At 37.9% G+C, this 18,719-nt stretch overlaps 1 protein-coding gene across 7 annotated transcripts in view; it reads right to left on the bottom strand.

Annotated features, from left to right (window-relative positions):
• Nucleotides 1-554: 554 nt before the first annotated feature.
• The window catches only part of Dcx (doublecortin), an 80,035-nt gene continuing 61,870 nt past the window's right edge, over nucleotides 555-18,719 (bottom strand). For 3 of the 7 annotated variants that reach the window (XM_042269010.2, XM_042269006.2, XM_015991916.3), the window contains exons 4-7: nucleotides 17,990-18,092; nucleotides 15,621-15,758; nucleotides 7,824-7,921; nucleotides 555-694 (exon numbers count right to left, since the gene is read on the bottom strand). In XM_042269010.2, coding sequence (XP_042124944.1) covers nucleotides 638-694; nucleotides 7,824-7,921; nucleotides 15,621-15,758; nucleotides 17,990-18,092 — 396 coding nt within the window. In that variant the 3' untranslated portion in view covers nucleotides 555-637. The remainder of the gene's footprint in view (nucleotides 695-7,823; nucleotides 7,922-15,620; nucleotides 15,759-17,989; nucleotides 18,093-18,719) is intronic. The other 4 variants (XM_076562890.1, XM_042269007.2, XM_042269008.2 and 1 more) reach the window with 3 other exon arrangements.

Below are 18,719 nucleotides of genomic sequence, written 5' to 3'. Positions count from 1 at the left end.
TCCACCCAATTCTGCCTCATCTCTTTCAGCTAGCCCTATACAACAGCCCTAAGCACATGGTGTCACATTATAAGTAGCTGGTGTTTCTCCTCCTTGACAGACAGGATTAGTGCTAGACAATACACTGGAGGCTCAATTAAGAGCAAAGAGCCAGGCCAAGGATCTGACTTGCCACCCTCCTGAGATCCTCCAGCATTTTGAAGATACAGAGGCAAGGGACACTTAGGTTTTTCACGTTCAGATCTGCATATGAATGTTTCCCCCACACACAAACATTTTAAGTGATATGTATGTAAACAGCCTTCCACATAAGAAAGACTGCTATCTGAAGAAATTGAGTGGGGGAAATACAAAGGCCCCTAAACATTCAGTAGAAAGGTCATGGACTAGCACATTTGGCAGTTCTGGAAAGTCACTCAAAAGGATGGTTATCAATCTATTTCTCATAATTGGTAATTGTGAATTAGTGGCCCAGAGGAGAAGTCACAAGAAAATAAACCCTATGTACTACAGAGTGTTTTGAAAAACAACAGCAACAACAACAACAACAAAAATGTTTAAGCACCAATAGCCTTGTTGGTCACTTGAGCGAAAGTATTCTGCTATAATGATAGGTTTTTATATAGCCTATCATCTTTCACATGGAGTCGCCAAGTGAATCGGAGTCATCCAATGACAGCGGCAGGTACAAGTCCTATAAGAAGAGAAGACACAAAGTTAACTCTCCTGTACTCGGTACCTTGAGATTTGAAGTGGTTTTAGTTGTTTGAAATAGCATTTTTCTAGTTTTTACTTTAAAATGATTAATACATCCACAAGGAGCTTTAAAAGTGTAGGAAGAGGTAGCCCCGTATTATGTCAATATGTTTCTTATTCAACTTCCCCTAAAAGTTAATGTCCTGCAGGTTGATATGTTCTCATTTGATTGTGGGTGTGTGCATGTAAGAATTACAATGCGGAGGAAGCAATAGAAGTACAAAAACCCCTTACAAAATTGGACTGAAGCAAAGCAATGGACAGTAGAACTGAATCTGTAACTGGATTTAGTTCTCAAGCCCATGCCTCCAGTGAAAATTGCTCACGGACAAAAGCATCTTTGAGATGCAAACTCACAGAAGTGTGTCGTGGGGCTCTGAAATTTTGATCCTTCGTAAATATTATAACACTCTCAAAATGAACTTTTTCCGAACTCTGGAAATGAATGAAAGGCTTATAACAAAACAAGAAGCATTTATTTGAGAAAAATGACTGGATTTAAATAAGACTACTAAGATTTTTGGTGTCCTGGCTTGCTCTGCTTTCATTTTCCCTCTGCCAAACTCCACAGTATCTTTGAAAACCAGCAAACCCCAATATTCATCAAAACTGCAACCTAAGAGCCATTGAGTAACACAGTTGTGTTGGGAGAATCAGCAATGTCTTATTTCCTAAGAATTGTCATGTTGACCTGAGTAGGAGCCTTCTGGAAACGCTTTCTCACAGAGCTCTCCTTTATTTGATTTGATTCAGATAGAACACTTGCTACAGTCAGCATTTTCATGAAGCACTAATCAATACAATTGTTTAAAAATTATTTCATAGCCAGGCTTGGTGTCATGCTACATGCCGTTAACCCCAGCACTTGAGAGGCAGAGGTAGGCAGATATTCCTGAGTTTGAGGGCTGCCTGATCTGTCTCAAAAATAATGGCTTTCCATAAAGTGTGAGTGTGTCTAGGGGTAAAAAAAAAATGTCTAAAAACCCTACGAGGAAAAGCTGTAAAAATTAGCAGTCCATGGAGAACTTTGAAACTCTCTAACATATATTCCTGGGATTTCAAGTGGCGAGCTACACGTTGGTGACTGAGTGCATGCTCAGTAAAAACCCAAGGTGGTCCTAATCTGTCAGCCCCAGATGACTTTGAAGCCTGGTGCAAGCAGCAATTAAAGGCTAAAGTACAGTCATCAACCACCTGATAGATTGTTGAAATCATGACCCAACATTCACATAGACCATCAGCAACAAATCTTACTTAAAATATTTCAGAAAATCCTTTCGAATTCAAATTTTTACTATAAGAAATAAAAGCAGACATCCCCAACCAAACATGAACACAGAGTTCACCACTGGAATACTTGTCCTACAACAAATATTAAAGAGAGTCACTCAAGGAGCTATGATAATAATTCAGCCCCACTAATAAAAAATCAATAGGGCAACTTTGCAAATACATTCCAGGGACTGTATACACTAAATTTTATAATTCTTTTCTTTCAATGTTGATTGAAAATGTATTTATATTTTATCATACATATTTGACTTTTACAACATAAGATTATGGGATACATATAAATAATGAAAATAGTTATTATAGAGAAGCAAATATCTATGGAATCATACAGTTCTTTTCTTGTATAAGAAGGGCAACTTAATAAACTTCCTTCATGGTAGTTTTATTAAACTCAGCCACTTTGTAGATGCGATTTGTACATTTGTTCATATAGCTTGTCTATTATGTTATATCTGATGATATGCACATCCCATTTTCTCCACCCCTCTAGTCCCTCTGGTAACCTCTGTTCTGTTCTCCATCTCTAGATATTTGGTTTTTTTCTTTAAAACAATTCCACACATAAGTGAGATCATGGAATCGTTTTCTTTCTGTGTCTGGTTTATTCAAATGACAACTGTACGATCTGGTAATTACAACAATGTGTTGATGGACATTTTGTGTATAAAGACATAATTGGTATGTTTATAAGAGGCCAAAAGAGGGGGAAAGAAATGGTGCTACCCTGTAGCAAAAAGTTTAGACAGAATTTAAAGAAAGCTGGTCTTAATATAGATTGTATTAAGATAGCAATTAAACAATTGAATGTTGAGATGAATGTTGAAGCCCAGGGCTTCAGTGGGGTAAAAGTATCCAATGGCCTTTATATTATTCACGGGCTATATGTATTTCCTGAGAAATATCACTGCCTTTCAGTATCCATCTCATGTCTTGCCTTTTAACACAATTGAAAAAAACAAAATGCAGTTATTGGGCTCATAGTTTATAAGATTTTAGAACTAGGACAATGAAATATCTTGTAGTCCTTCCCAAGACCCTAAGGACTTACGTATTGGCTTTCTATCTCATGATTATATTCATTATTCAATTTGTGGTATTGAAATTTCCAGTTAATACAGTTGGGGTACCTATTTTAATTCCATCACATTCTGTTTCACATATAGTGATGCAATGTTCTTAAGGGGCCTACATGTATTTATAAATACATTTTCTGGAAGCATTGGCCCTTCCTTTCACCATCAGAAATTTTATTTTTCCCTAGTAACAAATTTGCTTTAAGTTTAATAGTTTTCTAATATTTGTATTGCCATCATAGCTTTTAGTTACAGTATACTTTGTATGTTAGAGCTGCATATTTATTGATCCAATTTATCTACTACTTTATATCTTTTGATCTATATCTTCCCATTTCCTTCATAGCTTTTTCCTGTGTTTCTACTCGCAGCATATTTATAACTTTCAGTCTCTATTGCTTCTGTTTTAGACAGCATAAAGATGGGTCATGCCTTCAAAATAACTATTCTGAAAATCACAGGCTTTTAATTTGAGCCTGTGATTAATCTATTAATACTTAATCTACTAATATTTAAAGTAATTACTGGTAAATAGGAATTATATCAGGTATCTCACTCTTTCCTGTCTTGTCTCTTTTGCTCAGTATTCAATTCTTGATTTCATGTTAAATGCATATTGTCTGGCATTCTTGATTGTTTTTAGCTAGCTTTATCTTTTATATTTAAGTGTTATCTAATTATAATTGTTTGCTTTGTTGGTGGAAATAATTATACTAGATTATTGTTGCAGACTTTACCTCAAAAGAAATGAGGAGAGGCTAAGGGATAGAATTGTGAAAACTCTACTTGGAATTTCTGTGTCTTAGAAAGAGGAAAGATTTCGGCCATAGATAGAATCCATAGGAATAAACTAGGTATGAACTGCTTCCATACTTCTATTAATTCATTTCATATTCAAAGCCTGGGGGTTTTTGTAAGGGAAGAACAATGTTCAGGAAAAGTAATTACCTCAGCATTCTGTTTTTGTTGATTGATATGTAGAAATACAGAAACACACATATTGCTTAACAATACAAATAATTTGCACCTGAAATTCATTTGCTTAGTCCCTTGGAGCCCTACAGAACAAAATGTTTGTAACAAATACAGCTGTGCTGGCAATACTAGTGCATTAGAGAAAACAAAAAGTTGGTCTTTGGTCCAAGGAGCTTATAGTCCAAAAGAAATCAGGAAGGACTTTGGGGAAACCTAGCTTCTAGTTAAGCTTGCTATTTTTTCCAACATACCCTGTGCTTTCTTGGTGGGATAGCATTGCTCTTACTGATGTTTTAAAGCTTGTGTGTCGGTTTGCCTCATTGGGTTTTTCAAAGCTTATCTAGCCTCTAAGAACCCAGTTAAACATCACCTGTGTGAAGTCTTTGCCAGTTCCCACCTTCCTTGGGTCCCCATCAAATGTCCTTCCCACCCTGTTTTGTGTTTTTCCTTATGTTATCCAAAGCCACATATATTCGAGTTAATTGTGCCTGTGATCTCAGGATCAGACCCCCTACTTTGTTCATCAAACTCTTTCTTTGCTAGGATGGCAAACAGAAGTAAGTGTATATTTAAATGATGTTAGTTATATGTTCAGGCACTATGTCTGATATATTTTCATTGCCACATTGCAGAAAATTCTTCAAGTTTGGTACTGTGGGTGAAATCACTAATCTAAAAATCATTTTAATTAAATCAGAATTTTTCTATGTTTCTGTATTTTTAAATATCTTTTTACCAGATATTAGCTGCAAAAGCATTCTTCAATAAATATTTGTTAAATCATACTGAGGCTGTCATTAATCTCTTAACTTTTGCCCGCATCTGTAAAATGGGAAGGCTATCTATCTGTCTTTTCTCTTTCACAGGGATAGTTCAAGGATAAGCAGGAACATGGCTTGTGAAAGGTTAAAGCAGTATAGAAATATAAAATGAAATGTTGTTCTCATTAACTACCTTAAGATGTACTGTGTGTCCATATTGCAGCACTTGAGTATGCGCACTTTGGCTAACCCCATTGCAGCTGCATTAAAGAGGATTCTCCATGAGCTGCCTAAGAGAAGCCAAGCATCTGATTACAGCTTAGAGCCCCAGCACAGCAATCAAAAGTTACCAAGGGGATGCTAAGACTTCAAGTTTGTTTCCAATTGCATAGGAGGAAAGAGATTGCCTTGGCCACCTGCTTCCTGTCTCCACCATGACTCACACCTTTCAGGTCTACTTGGACAGAAGTTCACATGAGATCTGCTCTGGCCACTGCCCAGGGAGATTGGTGATTCCAAGGCTCAGGTAGCAAGCAGAGTGAAAGGCCAGATGCAAAGCTCAGACCTAAGATTTGGAAGAACTAAATCAAGGTCACAACCAGCTTTTAGCTTATTCCAAAAAATCAGCTCAATCTCCATTTTTGGCCATGTAAATGTGAGGCCATTACTTCCTGATAAAATGCACAGAAAGGGATGTACATCTTCATTTCTAGAACGTACTGTACTGAAAGATAAAATCGCAGGAACCTTTCCAGATCAAAATATACTAAAAGAATACAGCCAGATAAATGTAATATTTGATCCTAGATTAGATCCTGGACCAGAAAAAGAATGTCACTGAGGCAATTGGTAAAATTTGAGTACAGACTATAACAGTTTTGTGTCTTTGTTGATTAAATTTCATGACGTTGAAAATTGTGGCATGGTTATAAACCATTTTTGTCCTTAGGAAACACATTGGATTTTTTCAGTGTAATAGGACATGCTACTTGCAACTTAATCTCAAATGACTCAGACAAATGGCAAAAAGTAAAGGTTATATGTGTTCTTATTCATGAACAGAAATAAAAAGAGAGCGCAGGAAACAAGGTAATTGGAGCAAAACAGAAATTACTGATAAATGTGCATAAAAAGAGTATAGGGTCTTTATTATTACAATTCATCTTTAAGTTTGATGAGGTATAAAATATTTTTAAAGTAATATTATATCAGAATCTAAATGTATATTTAATTTGAAAACTTAACTAGAAAAATATGGTATAATTTATTAACCCGTGTTTGTTTTTCTGTCTTGAGAAAAATGAATCTTAAAAATACAATACACTGAGAACTCCACAGGGAAAATAACAGTACCAGCTCTGACAATGCAGCCATGCATGAGCTTTGTCTAGTTCTTCCGTGACTAATTTTGTTTACAGAACTGTGTGAAGAAATAAACAAGTCACAAGTGTCTACAAATCCAACCAGGAGAAACAAATTTGATAACGCCAAAACTCACCTGAAGGCTTTACAAAGAATGGGTCCTCAACCTAAATGAACTGAGTTACACGACAGTCAAAAGGCTGAGTAGTACAAGTGTGAAGAGAAAATGCAGCCCAAGCTGCATCTGGCACTCTGGGAAAGGCCAATGGAAAGTGCTGGTGGAGAGCACACTTCCCAGAAAGGAAGGTAGTTGCAGAAAGGCATAGGGTGAAGGTACACTAAGAAGCAATGTAGTCTAGAAGGATCTTCATGACACTGAAATAGTGGAGACAGGTTGTTTCCATCTTGTAATATATATTAACAAATTTTGCATATAGCAAGTAACCAAAAATTGACTATAAAGTGCTTTTAATCCATCTTACAATCTCCCGGTAACACAGACTACAGAGACAGTTGAGCATATTCTGAAATCCAGTAGGTCAAGAAGGATTATCCAAAGGTTCTTGTCAGGATCAATACAAGAAATATAAGGGGTCATTAAAGGGAAGGAATGGGCATTATGAAAAACAGGGCATGCAAAAGGGTATACAAATTAAACAGGAAACTAAAAGCATGCTGTAAAGAAAGATAATGACAAGACTTATCAGATAGTGGTAAGCTATGAAATTTTTTTTAAAGTTACACTGTGTGTGTGTGTGTGTGTGTGTGTGTGTGTGTGTGTGTGTGTGTGTGTACTTTCCTGTACCACAGAACACATATAGAGTTCAGAGTTCAAAATGGTCCCCAAGGCCATTGGTAAAATATTTGTTTGCTTTCTGCATACACTGCACATGAATCTTCCTAGTAATGAAGAATGCACACAGTAAAACTAGGTTCCATTTGTTCATTGATGTCCTGCAAATCTGAAGAGAGTAACTCACTGCAACCTTTAAAAAATTGTAATGTCTGTTTGTGTCTGTGCATAAGCATGTCCATCACATGTGTGCAGTACTTGTGCAGGCTAGAAGAGGGCATCAGAGCCCCCAGAACTAGAATTAGTTGTGAACCATGTGGTATGGGTGCTGGGAACTGAACCTAGTCCTCTAGAATAGCAGTGCATACTCGTAACTACTGAGCCATCTCTCCAGCCCCATCTCAGTACAACTTTTAACTACTATATTTATATTACATCCACTGGCTGGTACCTACTGACATAAGGGACCCTCAGCATCCCCTTTGCTAGATGTTGGAATTGGTGGGGCATGTGCTTGTGGTTTGCTTTCTATCGTTACTTCAGAATAAATATTTGAGATCTTGGTACCCCTTTGGATGAAATGCTAAAATGTAACTGAAAAATGTTAAAAGTGAGGGTTAGAGAAATCGATAAAACTGACTCAAGGCTTGTTCTCTGCTGGAATTCTTGGGACTTCAACTTAATGTAGTCAACAAAGGTGAGTTCTGACTTCAAAATGTGCTGTTGAAGTACAGTGGGTGAGCAAATCTCTATGCAGTCTTTTAAGAAACTTTGAGTGCAAAGGGGTTTAGTAAGGTATAAGAGACATAATACCTTGTGCTTCCGCAGACTTCCTGGGCTTGTGGGTGTAGAGATAGGAGACTGCTTCGATTTGGGTGTTGACAGCTGACTGCTGGAAGTTCCATTTGCTAACCCAAGGCAAGAGAAAGGGAAAGAATGAAAACCAACAATATATAAAAGAGCAGCTTCTTTCTCCTCCTAAGACATTACGAGCATTCAAACAAGGTACAAAGTCAAGCAAACTATTTGATAGACTTAAACCAAAGTGAAAAGGAACACATTCTTCAAATGCCCTAGGAACTGCCATCCTCAGTTAATGTGGTCCAGCACAGGGCAAGGCATCCATAACCCTCACCCTGTCCAGTACTTCTCAGTAACAGGAATCCATTTCCTTTCAAAACTTTTTCATTTTAATCACCAGGTTTGATCCTTACATCTCTGGGAGGCTGTTTGAGAAAGCATTATTTGACTTAATTTTTGCAGTAAGAAAGATAAGATACAGCGAACGCATGTGCCTTCCATTAAGGGGAAGAAATATGAGCACTTTGGGCTAGGATATATTCAGTTTGGAGTCAGTTGAATGAGACTGATGTACGACAGACCCACAATCAATCTCCACCATTTCTTATTCACCTGCTCTTCCTTTACTACCATGTCCTGGGTGAAAACAACAGCAAGGAAGAAACAGGAAGCAGGAAACAACATAAAGAAGAAACCACAGAAGGAAGGAAACTGTCAGAAAGCAGAATGACATCAATTAGAGGCGCAGCAAAAAGTAAATTTTAAAGAAAAGCACGAATGGACAAAAATGGAGCAGAAGAGAGAATGCAAAATAGTGGAAGATCTTGGAATGGAGACAAAGATAAAAGATTTAAATACTGAGGACAGAGCAAAATGCAGAGAGACACAGAAATTAATTCTAAGCCATTGTGAACAACATCAATGTACAACCCCAATCTGTCCCCAGTCACGAACATGATAGAAAAGAGATGACTGAGTTTTTAACATCTCAGTATTCTACTGCAATTTCAAGCTGTTTTCCATCCTCCTGCTAATGAGCACTTTTAATATGAAAAAAAGAAAGGTGTCACATCAAAATGTGATAATTAAATGGTTTTCCATGACATGTTCTGCTTTCTCATGCTGAAATATTCTTTAATCATAGGACCTATATTGCTAGAAAGATATTCTGAAGTATGTTATTAAAACGGGGGTGGGGGGAGTGTCTTAGAGGTGTATAGTGGAGTGAAACAGAGGGAGAGAGTAAAAAGATAGTCTAAGAATATTGGGGTTAGTCCCACAGATATGGCTTAAACTTCTAAATCATGGATATTCCCTGAATATATACCTCCTCGCCACCACTTATGATAACATTTCCCTAGTTTTGACAGCACACCCATCAGTGGAAGACACAGAAGCACAGAAGGTGCATCATTGTAGAGGTTTGCTGAGATTATTCATGCTCAAATGAGGTGAACAATGACCACGTGGGAACCCCCTGACTGACTTTATTCAGTTATCTTTCATTTACTCCTTAAGACGCTTTCCTATCTGTCATTCATACCATTAGACAATAGCCATGGAACACCATCTATGAGAGAGGCAAAGATTAGATATTTGGACTTGAGAAATAAATACATTACTTCCGGGGGGGAGGAAAGCAAGGATTAAGTAAAGTACATATGTGGATAAAGGCCTGCACAGGATATTATTAGAGCCCAAAGGATGGAATTGGAAATAAGAAGCCTTGGAAGTAAACAAGAAGTAACACCTGAGCATTTTGAAAACTGAATCTGGTTGAGGTAAATGTCGAGAGACTGAAGGTAGACTCGTGCCTGTCAGAGCCTAGAGGAGGGAAGAGGTGGAAGGAAGTGGGATGTTTTTGCTAATGGTTGGGAGCTTTGTTTTGGAGTCACAGTTATTCTGGCATTAAGTCATGATAACTGTGGCAAACTCTATAGCTAACTATAATCTACAGTGGGTTTTAAATTAGTTCATATCAATAAAGCCATGTTTAAGAAAATAAATAGAAACTACCTAAGCACAGAGGGGAGGAAGCATGCTCTAGGCATTCGAGTTGCACCAGACAACAAGAAGGTGTGAAAGAATACAGTGTATTTCCACCACGCAAGCAGCTCACAACGGCTCACAGGGAGGGTCACAGAAGGGATATTCAAACAAATACAGCCGAAGACTAAGGATGTGAGCAAGATTTGGGTGGGTCTTTTGTGTGACCCACTAAAACATTTAGGGTGGATCTAGGGTAGTGGAATACTCCTGTAGTCTCAGCACTTGAGACTCTGAGGCAGGAGGATTACAAATTTAAGGCCAATGTGAGCAACTTAGCAGAACCTCAGGATTTTTTCAACAATTTAAAGTCTGGGAAAGTAATTCAGTAGTCCCAGGCTTTTTTTTCCAGTCCATAAAATAAAAGTTTGGGTTTGATTGCTAAAGGAAAGTCTCACGAGCATTTTAAACTGAAATGTATACAAACAAGTTTAAATTTAAAACTTGCTCCAGCCTCTGAAATGAGATTAGAATGGGATAGGATGGGTTCAGAGCAGAAGCAAATATACTTAAAAAATATAGCAGTAGCCAATTAGTGCTTATAGCTCCAACTAAGGTAATGTGGAAGGGAAAAGGGGACCACTGTGTAGCTTGAGTTTTAGATGGCAGACAAGTATAGAGTATTGTGTTCACTTCTCCTGTAACTCATCTTCCAAATAAAGGATGTTACTTGTGCCAAAATTCAGTGCTTAAGTACCACTTTGCTTTTTGGCAAGTAAATGACATATTCTAAGAAAGGTAAGAGTCTGAGGTTCTGCAATAAGTCACTTATTCTCTGTAGGAAGGAAATGAAGGAGTTAGTAGTTAAAAGAATTAGTGGACTATCTACATTGCCCAAAGGCTTTCCCAGAAGAACCTGGCAAAGCTTCCAGAATAAGGAGCAATCCTAGAGATCTATGTAAACTGACATAGTAGAATCTCCCCCAAAATGCTCTAACTTGAGATCTGAGCACCAACAAGATGTGTGCAGACATTCCTGGATTAAGTTTTGGCATTTATTCCATATGGTTGCTATATACTCTACACATTCCCCTTTCCTCACATTCATTAGTTCCCCCAATAATGAAGAGTGACTACTCCAACATTAAAATCATCCTCTTTTATTTTCACATTTATCTGAGAATGAACTCAGTGGCCTTGCCAAAACATGGAAAACTGTTAGTCACAAATATGTGCTGTGTCAGTTTTCATCGACTGACTACAGATCTGAGTATTCAGGTTCTTCAACTTCCAGATCTTTTTCTCTTTATCTTCAGAAACTCTTTTCAACCAATAACTTCAGAGGCAATACACAAGTATACACTTCATATGTGCTTTTCTCTATAGTCTCTGCATATGATGCTTAAATGATTATATACAGGAGTTATATACTGTTTCATATCTCTACCATACTGGACCAATCTTAAGTTATTCATAAATAAAAGCCTTTTATCATTGACCTTCTACAAGCATGGACATCAGTTTTTCACAATTTAACTGCCATGCCCTACATTGTTGAAGAACTGAAAATATTCTCCCTAATTGTCTCAGAATATTCTGATGGGATGAAATTTGCAAATGGACACAGAAATGAGAAAACTGTAGATGTGAATTGGCAAACTGAAGGAACCCCTGTACTTAAAGCACAGATCAAAAATGTATTTACATACATGTTTTGTCTTCAGACCATGAGAAAAACTTGGAAATGATACCATTTGGTATGGATCCTAGACCAAATTCTTACAAATATCAAAAGAAGAAGCAGAATGTAGTGTAGATAGGGTCTGGTGAACTTGGTGTGTGCTTTTGGACTGGCAAGTCCTTAAAGAACAGTGGTTCTCAACCTGTGGGTGGTGACCATTTGGGGTCACAACAGTAGTAGAATGACAGTTATGAAATAGCAATGAAATAATTTTGTGGTTGCGGGTCACTACAATATGAGGGACTGTATTAAAGGGTCACAGCAGTAGGAAGGTTGAGAACCACTGTTATAGAGAGTATCATGTTGCCTTTCTTGAGAGTGAATGGAAGCTGCACCACTGATTGATAACCTTCCTTTTCCCTTGCTATCTTCCTTAGCTCTCTAGTAATTCGAAACACCTTGGAATGGACTCTTCTCCCTCACTGACTCTTGTCTTTCCTATTCCTCTTCAGAATTATGAAACTGTCTCACTGCTTTTAGCTTTATACATAGACCAAGTCCTTTCATTTCTTCTTTTAGGAGAATTCCTTTTTTCCCCTTTGCAATGAGGTGTGTCACATTAATTTCAGCCTCTTTGGCTACCTTACCAATATTTTCAAAAATAAGATTATTATTCATTTACTGGGTGTCTATGATGAGTTAACCACAGAACCATCAACCCTCTCCCTGACCCATACACATTTACTCCACGGAGAGGAAGAAGAGCCAAGATTTGGGTGTACGGATTCCAAAGCCTATGTGTACTCTTCTCTCTTTGTTTTCAATTTTTGTGACATAGACCTTTCCTTTTTTAAACAAATGCTCCTGAGATTTCTTCCTCTAACAATTTTTTTTCCACAGGGACTACGGGAAATAGGGAAAATGGTGGCAGAGAAAAAAAAAAAAAGAAAGGGCCAAGAAGACTGAAGGAGCAGCCGCCAGAGCTGGGGCACATCTTCAAGAAAACAACTAACCTGTCTGATCTGGTTCAAGTTAGAAAGCAGTTAACAAGAGTTTTTTTTTTTTCAACTAAGCAAACCAGCTGGACACCTGCACAATATCACAAAACAACAGAACACAGGGGGCCAGCATGGTGTAGCTCCCCTCATGTCACAGAACTTTCAGAGAAGATGATATTTGTGCTCTGTCAACTCCTTTAGTTGGCACTCTTCAGCTGTGCGGCACAACCGCCAAGCTCAACCCCACATAGTCATGTCTCATAGGACTTTGGGGGTAGTTAGTTCTGTCTTTGCTTCTGAACTCATCTTTAGTTCCTTGGTCCCGTCAGTATTTCCTGTCTAAATGGAACAGGGCATGATCCAACAGGATGGCTGGTCAGGTTAGTAGGTTGACCTACCTAGTTTTCCAAGAACAGTAAACGAGTTTCCTTTCAAGCATGGATAGTCAGAGAAACAGAAGACAGTGTCACCAGCCATGCAGAGTTGATGCTGAGTTTCCAGGTTTTGTGTTCCCTTGTCTAGAGGACGCACACATTCCTGAAGACTAAAATGTACGTAGCTGCACATAAGGTGTGTCTAAGTGGTCCAAAGTGTAGTGATTAAAGAGGTGTCTAGGTAGTGAGTAATTCAAGTTGTATTACACTTCCTTAGTTCAAGTTCACCTGATCAGAATGGCTCAGAAAAGTAAGGGTCTCTTGGTGTGTGCTTTGCTTCTAACCATGGATGAATAGATACCAAACTGACTTTGATGCTCACTCATTCCATCCTGACCTGCTCGACCATTGAATACCAATACTGAGACACACTCAAAATTAAGCCTGTTGTTTTTGATATGATGTTATTCTGAAATACTCAAAGTAATCTCAGCCTACCAAAAACTCCAGAGACCGCCCCCCATTAATAGTAGTTGTTCTATGGTTATTTTAAAAACATTTTATAATATGTGGTCTCACATGATTCTCCTGATTACTAGTATCTCTTTAATCAACAAAGATACAAAGATTTGAGAAGATTTGTTGTGTTTTAAGTATGTTACTCTTCCCCACCTTTATGGATGATGGCTTCAGGATTTGTTCACAAAATCCATTTCACAATCTCCCACTGTGATCTTTGTGTGATTTATTATCAGTCTTATATTTTTTATCTCCTTAATGCCTTACAGAGAGGAGATCTCAACCCACAGTTCAGTCAGTTCCACATTTTCTCATATTGAGATGCTCTAAGATTTCTTTTGTTCTGGTCAAATGTTCCATTTCCTCTGTATTTGCATAGAGACTTTTTCTGGAAGGCTATCCAAGTGGACCCAAACCAGCTAAGACTCACTTCAGAACAAAGCCAAAAGACAGACCTATGGTTGTCACACATCCATTCCAAAGTGTCCTTGGCTTCAGTGTCTGGATTGCTTTGGTTAATTGTTTCTGCTAAATAGAAATGCTTTTGTTCCTCTTCCCAGACTCATCCATCAAGGAAGCAAGAACTGAGAGCCCAGAAACAGTTCTTCAGGGATTTGTTCGTTGGGCTGTTTCTCAAGCCAAATACAATCATAGATTGTGAGATACTGTAGATTCACAAGATGAAATATGATTTTGAAATCTATTTCCTACCATGTTTTAGAAATTACACCATTGTGAATTCTGTAAATAAAATGGAGAAGAGTCTTCCCTGTTGGAAAACACATTTATTTACCCAACATTGCAAGATATGTGGGTGGAACCTATGTCTTCACTTATGCTAGGCAAGTGCCTACCACTGAAATATAACTGTAGTCAGCACTGCAATATTTTAAAACAAATGAGTTTTCCTCCAGAAGGTGAAAACTTGGGGGAGTTTTTATCTTCCTGAAGCCCTGCCAACTCTATCAGCTACCTTGGAGTGACATTAGAGGGATTAATGGAATCTGTTCAGAGCAGATCATTAGAAACAAAGGCACCAACTTACCTTTGTGTTCAATTCAACATAAAATAATGACCCAGAAAGCACCCCAACATCCCTTGGCCTTCCCACACCCCTCATGTGGAGGTGGGGCCAGGGAGAAGGACACTGAGAAGCAAGGACCATCCAAAAGAAATCTTTGTATTCAACACACTGGGAATCCCACACCCTGCCTCCAATGCCTGCTGAGAGTAATCTTGAATTCTGCTCCTTGAATACTGAATAGTTGTGTGACATTGGGAAGACATTGAGAATCTGAACTGCCCCTCCAGTTTCCAATGTTAAAAAAAAAAACCAACCTAGATAGTTATCCTTTTGTAACTTAATTAATAGTGTCATTATGATGGACAACAGAGATGATGAAACTGTTTTGGCAAAATAAGGGCTTCTTATGTTGTTTAATACAGTAAATAGTCACTAGTCGTGTTAAAATGTGGCTAGTCAGATTTCAGATTTCAGATGTGCTTATTAAGTATAAAATACAGAGCAGTTTCAAAGAAGGTAAGCATCTCAATTGTTTCTTATATTGGTCAAATGCTGAAATGATTACCTTTGAATAGATTAGTAAATAAAATTTATCTATATTAAATGTTTTTTAATTTTTAAATGTAACCATTAAATATTTAAATAAATCAGTATGCATGTGATGATGTCATATGAAACTCATTATTTTGTGTGATTAATAATACAACTTTCAAAAAGCATGCAACATAGAAAGCTTGCATTATGATCCATGTTAGTTCTATTAAACAGAATTAGTCTCTCAGGAAGGTCAAAACACTAAGGAAAGGCTGCTTAGGTTTAACAAAGGACAGCCCACAGATAATAATTCTTTCATAGAATCTTGTTGTTGTTTTATGTCCCTTGGCCCAGGGGCTAAGGAGATAGTTACATATTAAAACGCCAGTGTGGTGGTGCTTATGCCTGTAATATTAGCACTGGAGAAGCATAGACAAATGTTTCCTGGCACATGCTGGACATCCAGCCCAATCAGCAAGCCCCAAATTTCAGTGAGAGACCTATCTCAAAAATCAAGGTGGGCAGCTCCTGAGGAACATATGTGTTTGTCTCCAAACAAATTTGTTTTTATATCTCTGAAATGATAGAATTGATCTTCCTGGGGACACTTGAGGAAGCCATTTATCTTATGCAGAGGGTATCAGATTCTATAAATGAAGTCAACATGAACAATAGGAAAAGAACACTCACCGTCTTGGTCGTTACCTGAGTCAGCTGGAGACTTGCTGCGACGCATTGGGCCTGGACTCTTAGCTGATGTCTTTTGAGGTGTTGGGGAAGCTTTTGGGCCAGCTGTGGCAGATGGATTCCCTTTCATGACTCTGCATTCTGGGGGCAAAAGAACACAAGCAACTTAGGTGAAGGTAGAACTGAGACTCTTAGCACATTACCAGCATCTCAAAACAGAATGATCACCACAGGCCAAAGTACCTAAGTGGCTCAAGATTACAAGGTGTTCCTCATTTTTTTTGTAGGAACTATGGCTATGGTGAGGGAAATATGGGGAAACTTCTAAAATTTTCTTAGGATAAACTACATATTGAAGTTTCTCCATTCTAGAGCAAGGACAGATATTATAAGCAAATCATTTAGATGACATTTCAGCTTAATTATCTGAAATTGATCAAGCCATACTTGAAAATAGAATCTGTGGAGGCTTTGCATTTATTAGAGTACAGGTTGACATACCTCAGATGTCATGGCTGCATAGATACAGAGTCCCTGAGTAAGTTCCTACTCATTGTTTATTACCTGCTACACATTGTGATGAGTACATTTATAATATCACGGCATTTCATTTAAAAAGCACCATTACTATGGCTACATGGTATTGATAGAGCCCTTTTTTATTTTCAGTATACTTTGTAATCCCTTATGGTGGTTTAATAAATAAATGGGTCAATAATGACTCTGATGTTCATTGCTCTAGAACACTTATGGGTCTGTAGGAGAGAATCAGTTAAATGTTTCTGCACTTGTCCGAGTTGCAATCTTATGTTGGAACACTCTATGAAAATCACTCAGCATCCTGAACCAGGAGTAATTTGAGTCACTGAGGGGTACTTTATTAGGAAAATCATTATGCTCTTTAAAAAAAAAATGAGAGTACTACAAACTTATGCTTCTTGCTTAGGGCCACAAAGCAAGAAAGTAGCAATCCAAAGTCCAGTAGCTATGTCTCCTGAGTTCCCGTCTATTTCCTGCACATTTTTTTTAGTTGTACTCTTTTTCTTTTTATCTATTCTTCTCTCATACAATACATCCTGACCCCAGCCTTCCTTCCTTCCACTCCTCCCGGTTCCCGTATGTATGTATGTATGTATGTATGTATGTATGTATGTATGTATGTGCGTTGCATGTGCCTGGTGCCTGTAGAGGACAGAAGAATGTACTGGATCCTCTGGACCTGGGTTTATGAATGGTTGTGAACCACCGTGTAGATGCTGGGAACCAAACCTAGGTCTTTTGCAAGTGCAACAAGTGCTCTTAATTGCTGACCTATCGCTCTAGCTCATTACCTGCACAGTTTATTAATTTTGTTCTATGATATGAAAAGTAAAATCAAGCAAAATGGTAGAGGGCAGATTTTTGTTTAGAGACCTCCTTGTTGACTCTGCATAAAGGTACACCAAAAAGACAGGTGGGGTAATTTGGTCAATTGAACTTTTTAGGGAACTGAATTGAGGAGACAGATCATGTTTGTTTGTTCTACTTTTTATTTAAGTTGATGAACTTTAGTGATCACTATCAAGAGCTGCAGATGCAGAGGGAATAGGAAATTGGATATGGCCTGCATTTGGTTAGCTATTTCATGGTCGTTCACTTTTTCTAAAAGAAAAACTATAGAAATGCCACTTTTTAAAAGGACCCTGCCTTGAGTTGTTTGTGAGTTGTCTCTTAGTGAAACTCTCTTTGTTTTTCTTACATTTTACTCCTGAATGTGAAATGCATTTTTAATATGTCTTTCCATCAGTATCCCATCCTAATTCTGTTGTGTGGTCTAACTCACTTATAACTTACACCTGGAGCTTAAATGAATAGATGTTTAGGTCTATCTTGAGGTAAGCAATCCTTTGGAATCCTGAATCACAATGCAGAGAGAATGTGGTAGCAAACACAAGGGTGGGAACAGGACTTGACACTAAGAATAGACTGGGCGAAAAACTTTCTAAAAATAGGATCATTGCCATAAACCAAAAAGGCCAGAGCAGAATTACTAGGGAAAAATGTGTATGTGAAACATATGTATAGTTCTTACTGCAAAAGTTCTTTCTTGATGGAGCAGGTTAGCTCATATGATACAGTATATGGTTCAAGAAATGTGGTCATTATTGGGGCAGATGGCAAGTTTCATATAGCATGAAGGCTTCACTTCTGGGAGATCTAGGTGACCTTTCACTTAGTGTGTCAAGTTCTCAAAAACAAAGGAGAAATACTAGCAATATCAACCCTGGAATTGCCGTTTTTGAATATTCTGGCCACATAAGTTCATGAAAATCCTAAGGAATGAAAAAAGAAAAACAGAACAAAAACAAAACAAGCCCAATGACAGTGTTTACCATTCTCATCCAATGAAAAATCATCTTGAGCATAGCGGAACTTTTCAGGACCACAAGCAATGAACACATCATCATCACCAAAGAAATCATGGAGACAGGTGACCTATGGAGAAAGCAGAAATCCTGGGTTAGTATTTGATGTCCTTATAACAATAAGTTCACATAGTGTTAACAAGGTACACAACTTCACATCTAGGCCATCATGACTATCAGATCTCTCTCTTTCTCTTTCTCTTTCTCTCCTCTCTCTCTTTTACAAAATATCTACCACATTCATAGTCTGCACTATGATCCTTAGTGAGTGAACATAAACGTATCATTGTCTTCCCAAGTTTTATGTATACTCATCTTGTCTCCATGTCATCAAGACTAAGACTGAGATGATGCACAAATGGAACTCTTTCCTCTGAAGAAAAGTCAGCTCTCACAGGTCCTAAACAATGGTACATCTTCTATCACCTCAGAGGCAAAGTACTCATGGTCTAGGCAAACTTTAAGTCTAGGCCAAGGCAAGGGAGAGACTGTCTGCAGCTTCTGATATATAGACCTTGTAGCAGACCCAAAGTTGGGAATTCCTCTCTTCATATTCATAAGTTCTAATGGTAGACCATTTTTAAATTTCTTTGGATGAACAAAGACTGGAGTTTTGGTTTTTAAGGAATACCCAGTACAGTAATGCGTCAGAGTTTCAGTCCACATTGAAAAGCTACAGAGGAAATCACCTCTGATC

This window comes from Peromyscus maniculatus, chromosome X, assembly GCF_049852395.1.
Source record: "Peromyscus maniculatus bairdii isolate BWxNUB_F1_BW_parent chromosome X, HU_Pman_BW_mat_3.1, whole genome shotgun sequence".
In the NCBI taxonomy this organism is placed as follows: Eukaryota; Metazoa; Chordata; class Mammalia; order Rodentia; family Cricetidae; genus Peromyscus; species Peromyscus maniculatus.
The sequence above is the reverse complement of the archived record's forward strand: the minus strand, read 5'-3'. Positions and strand labels throughout refer to the sequence as shown.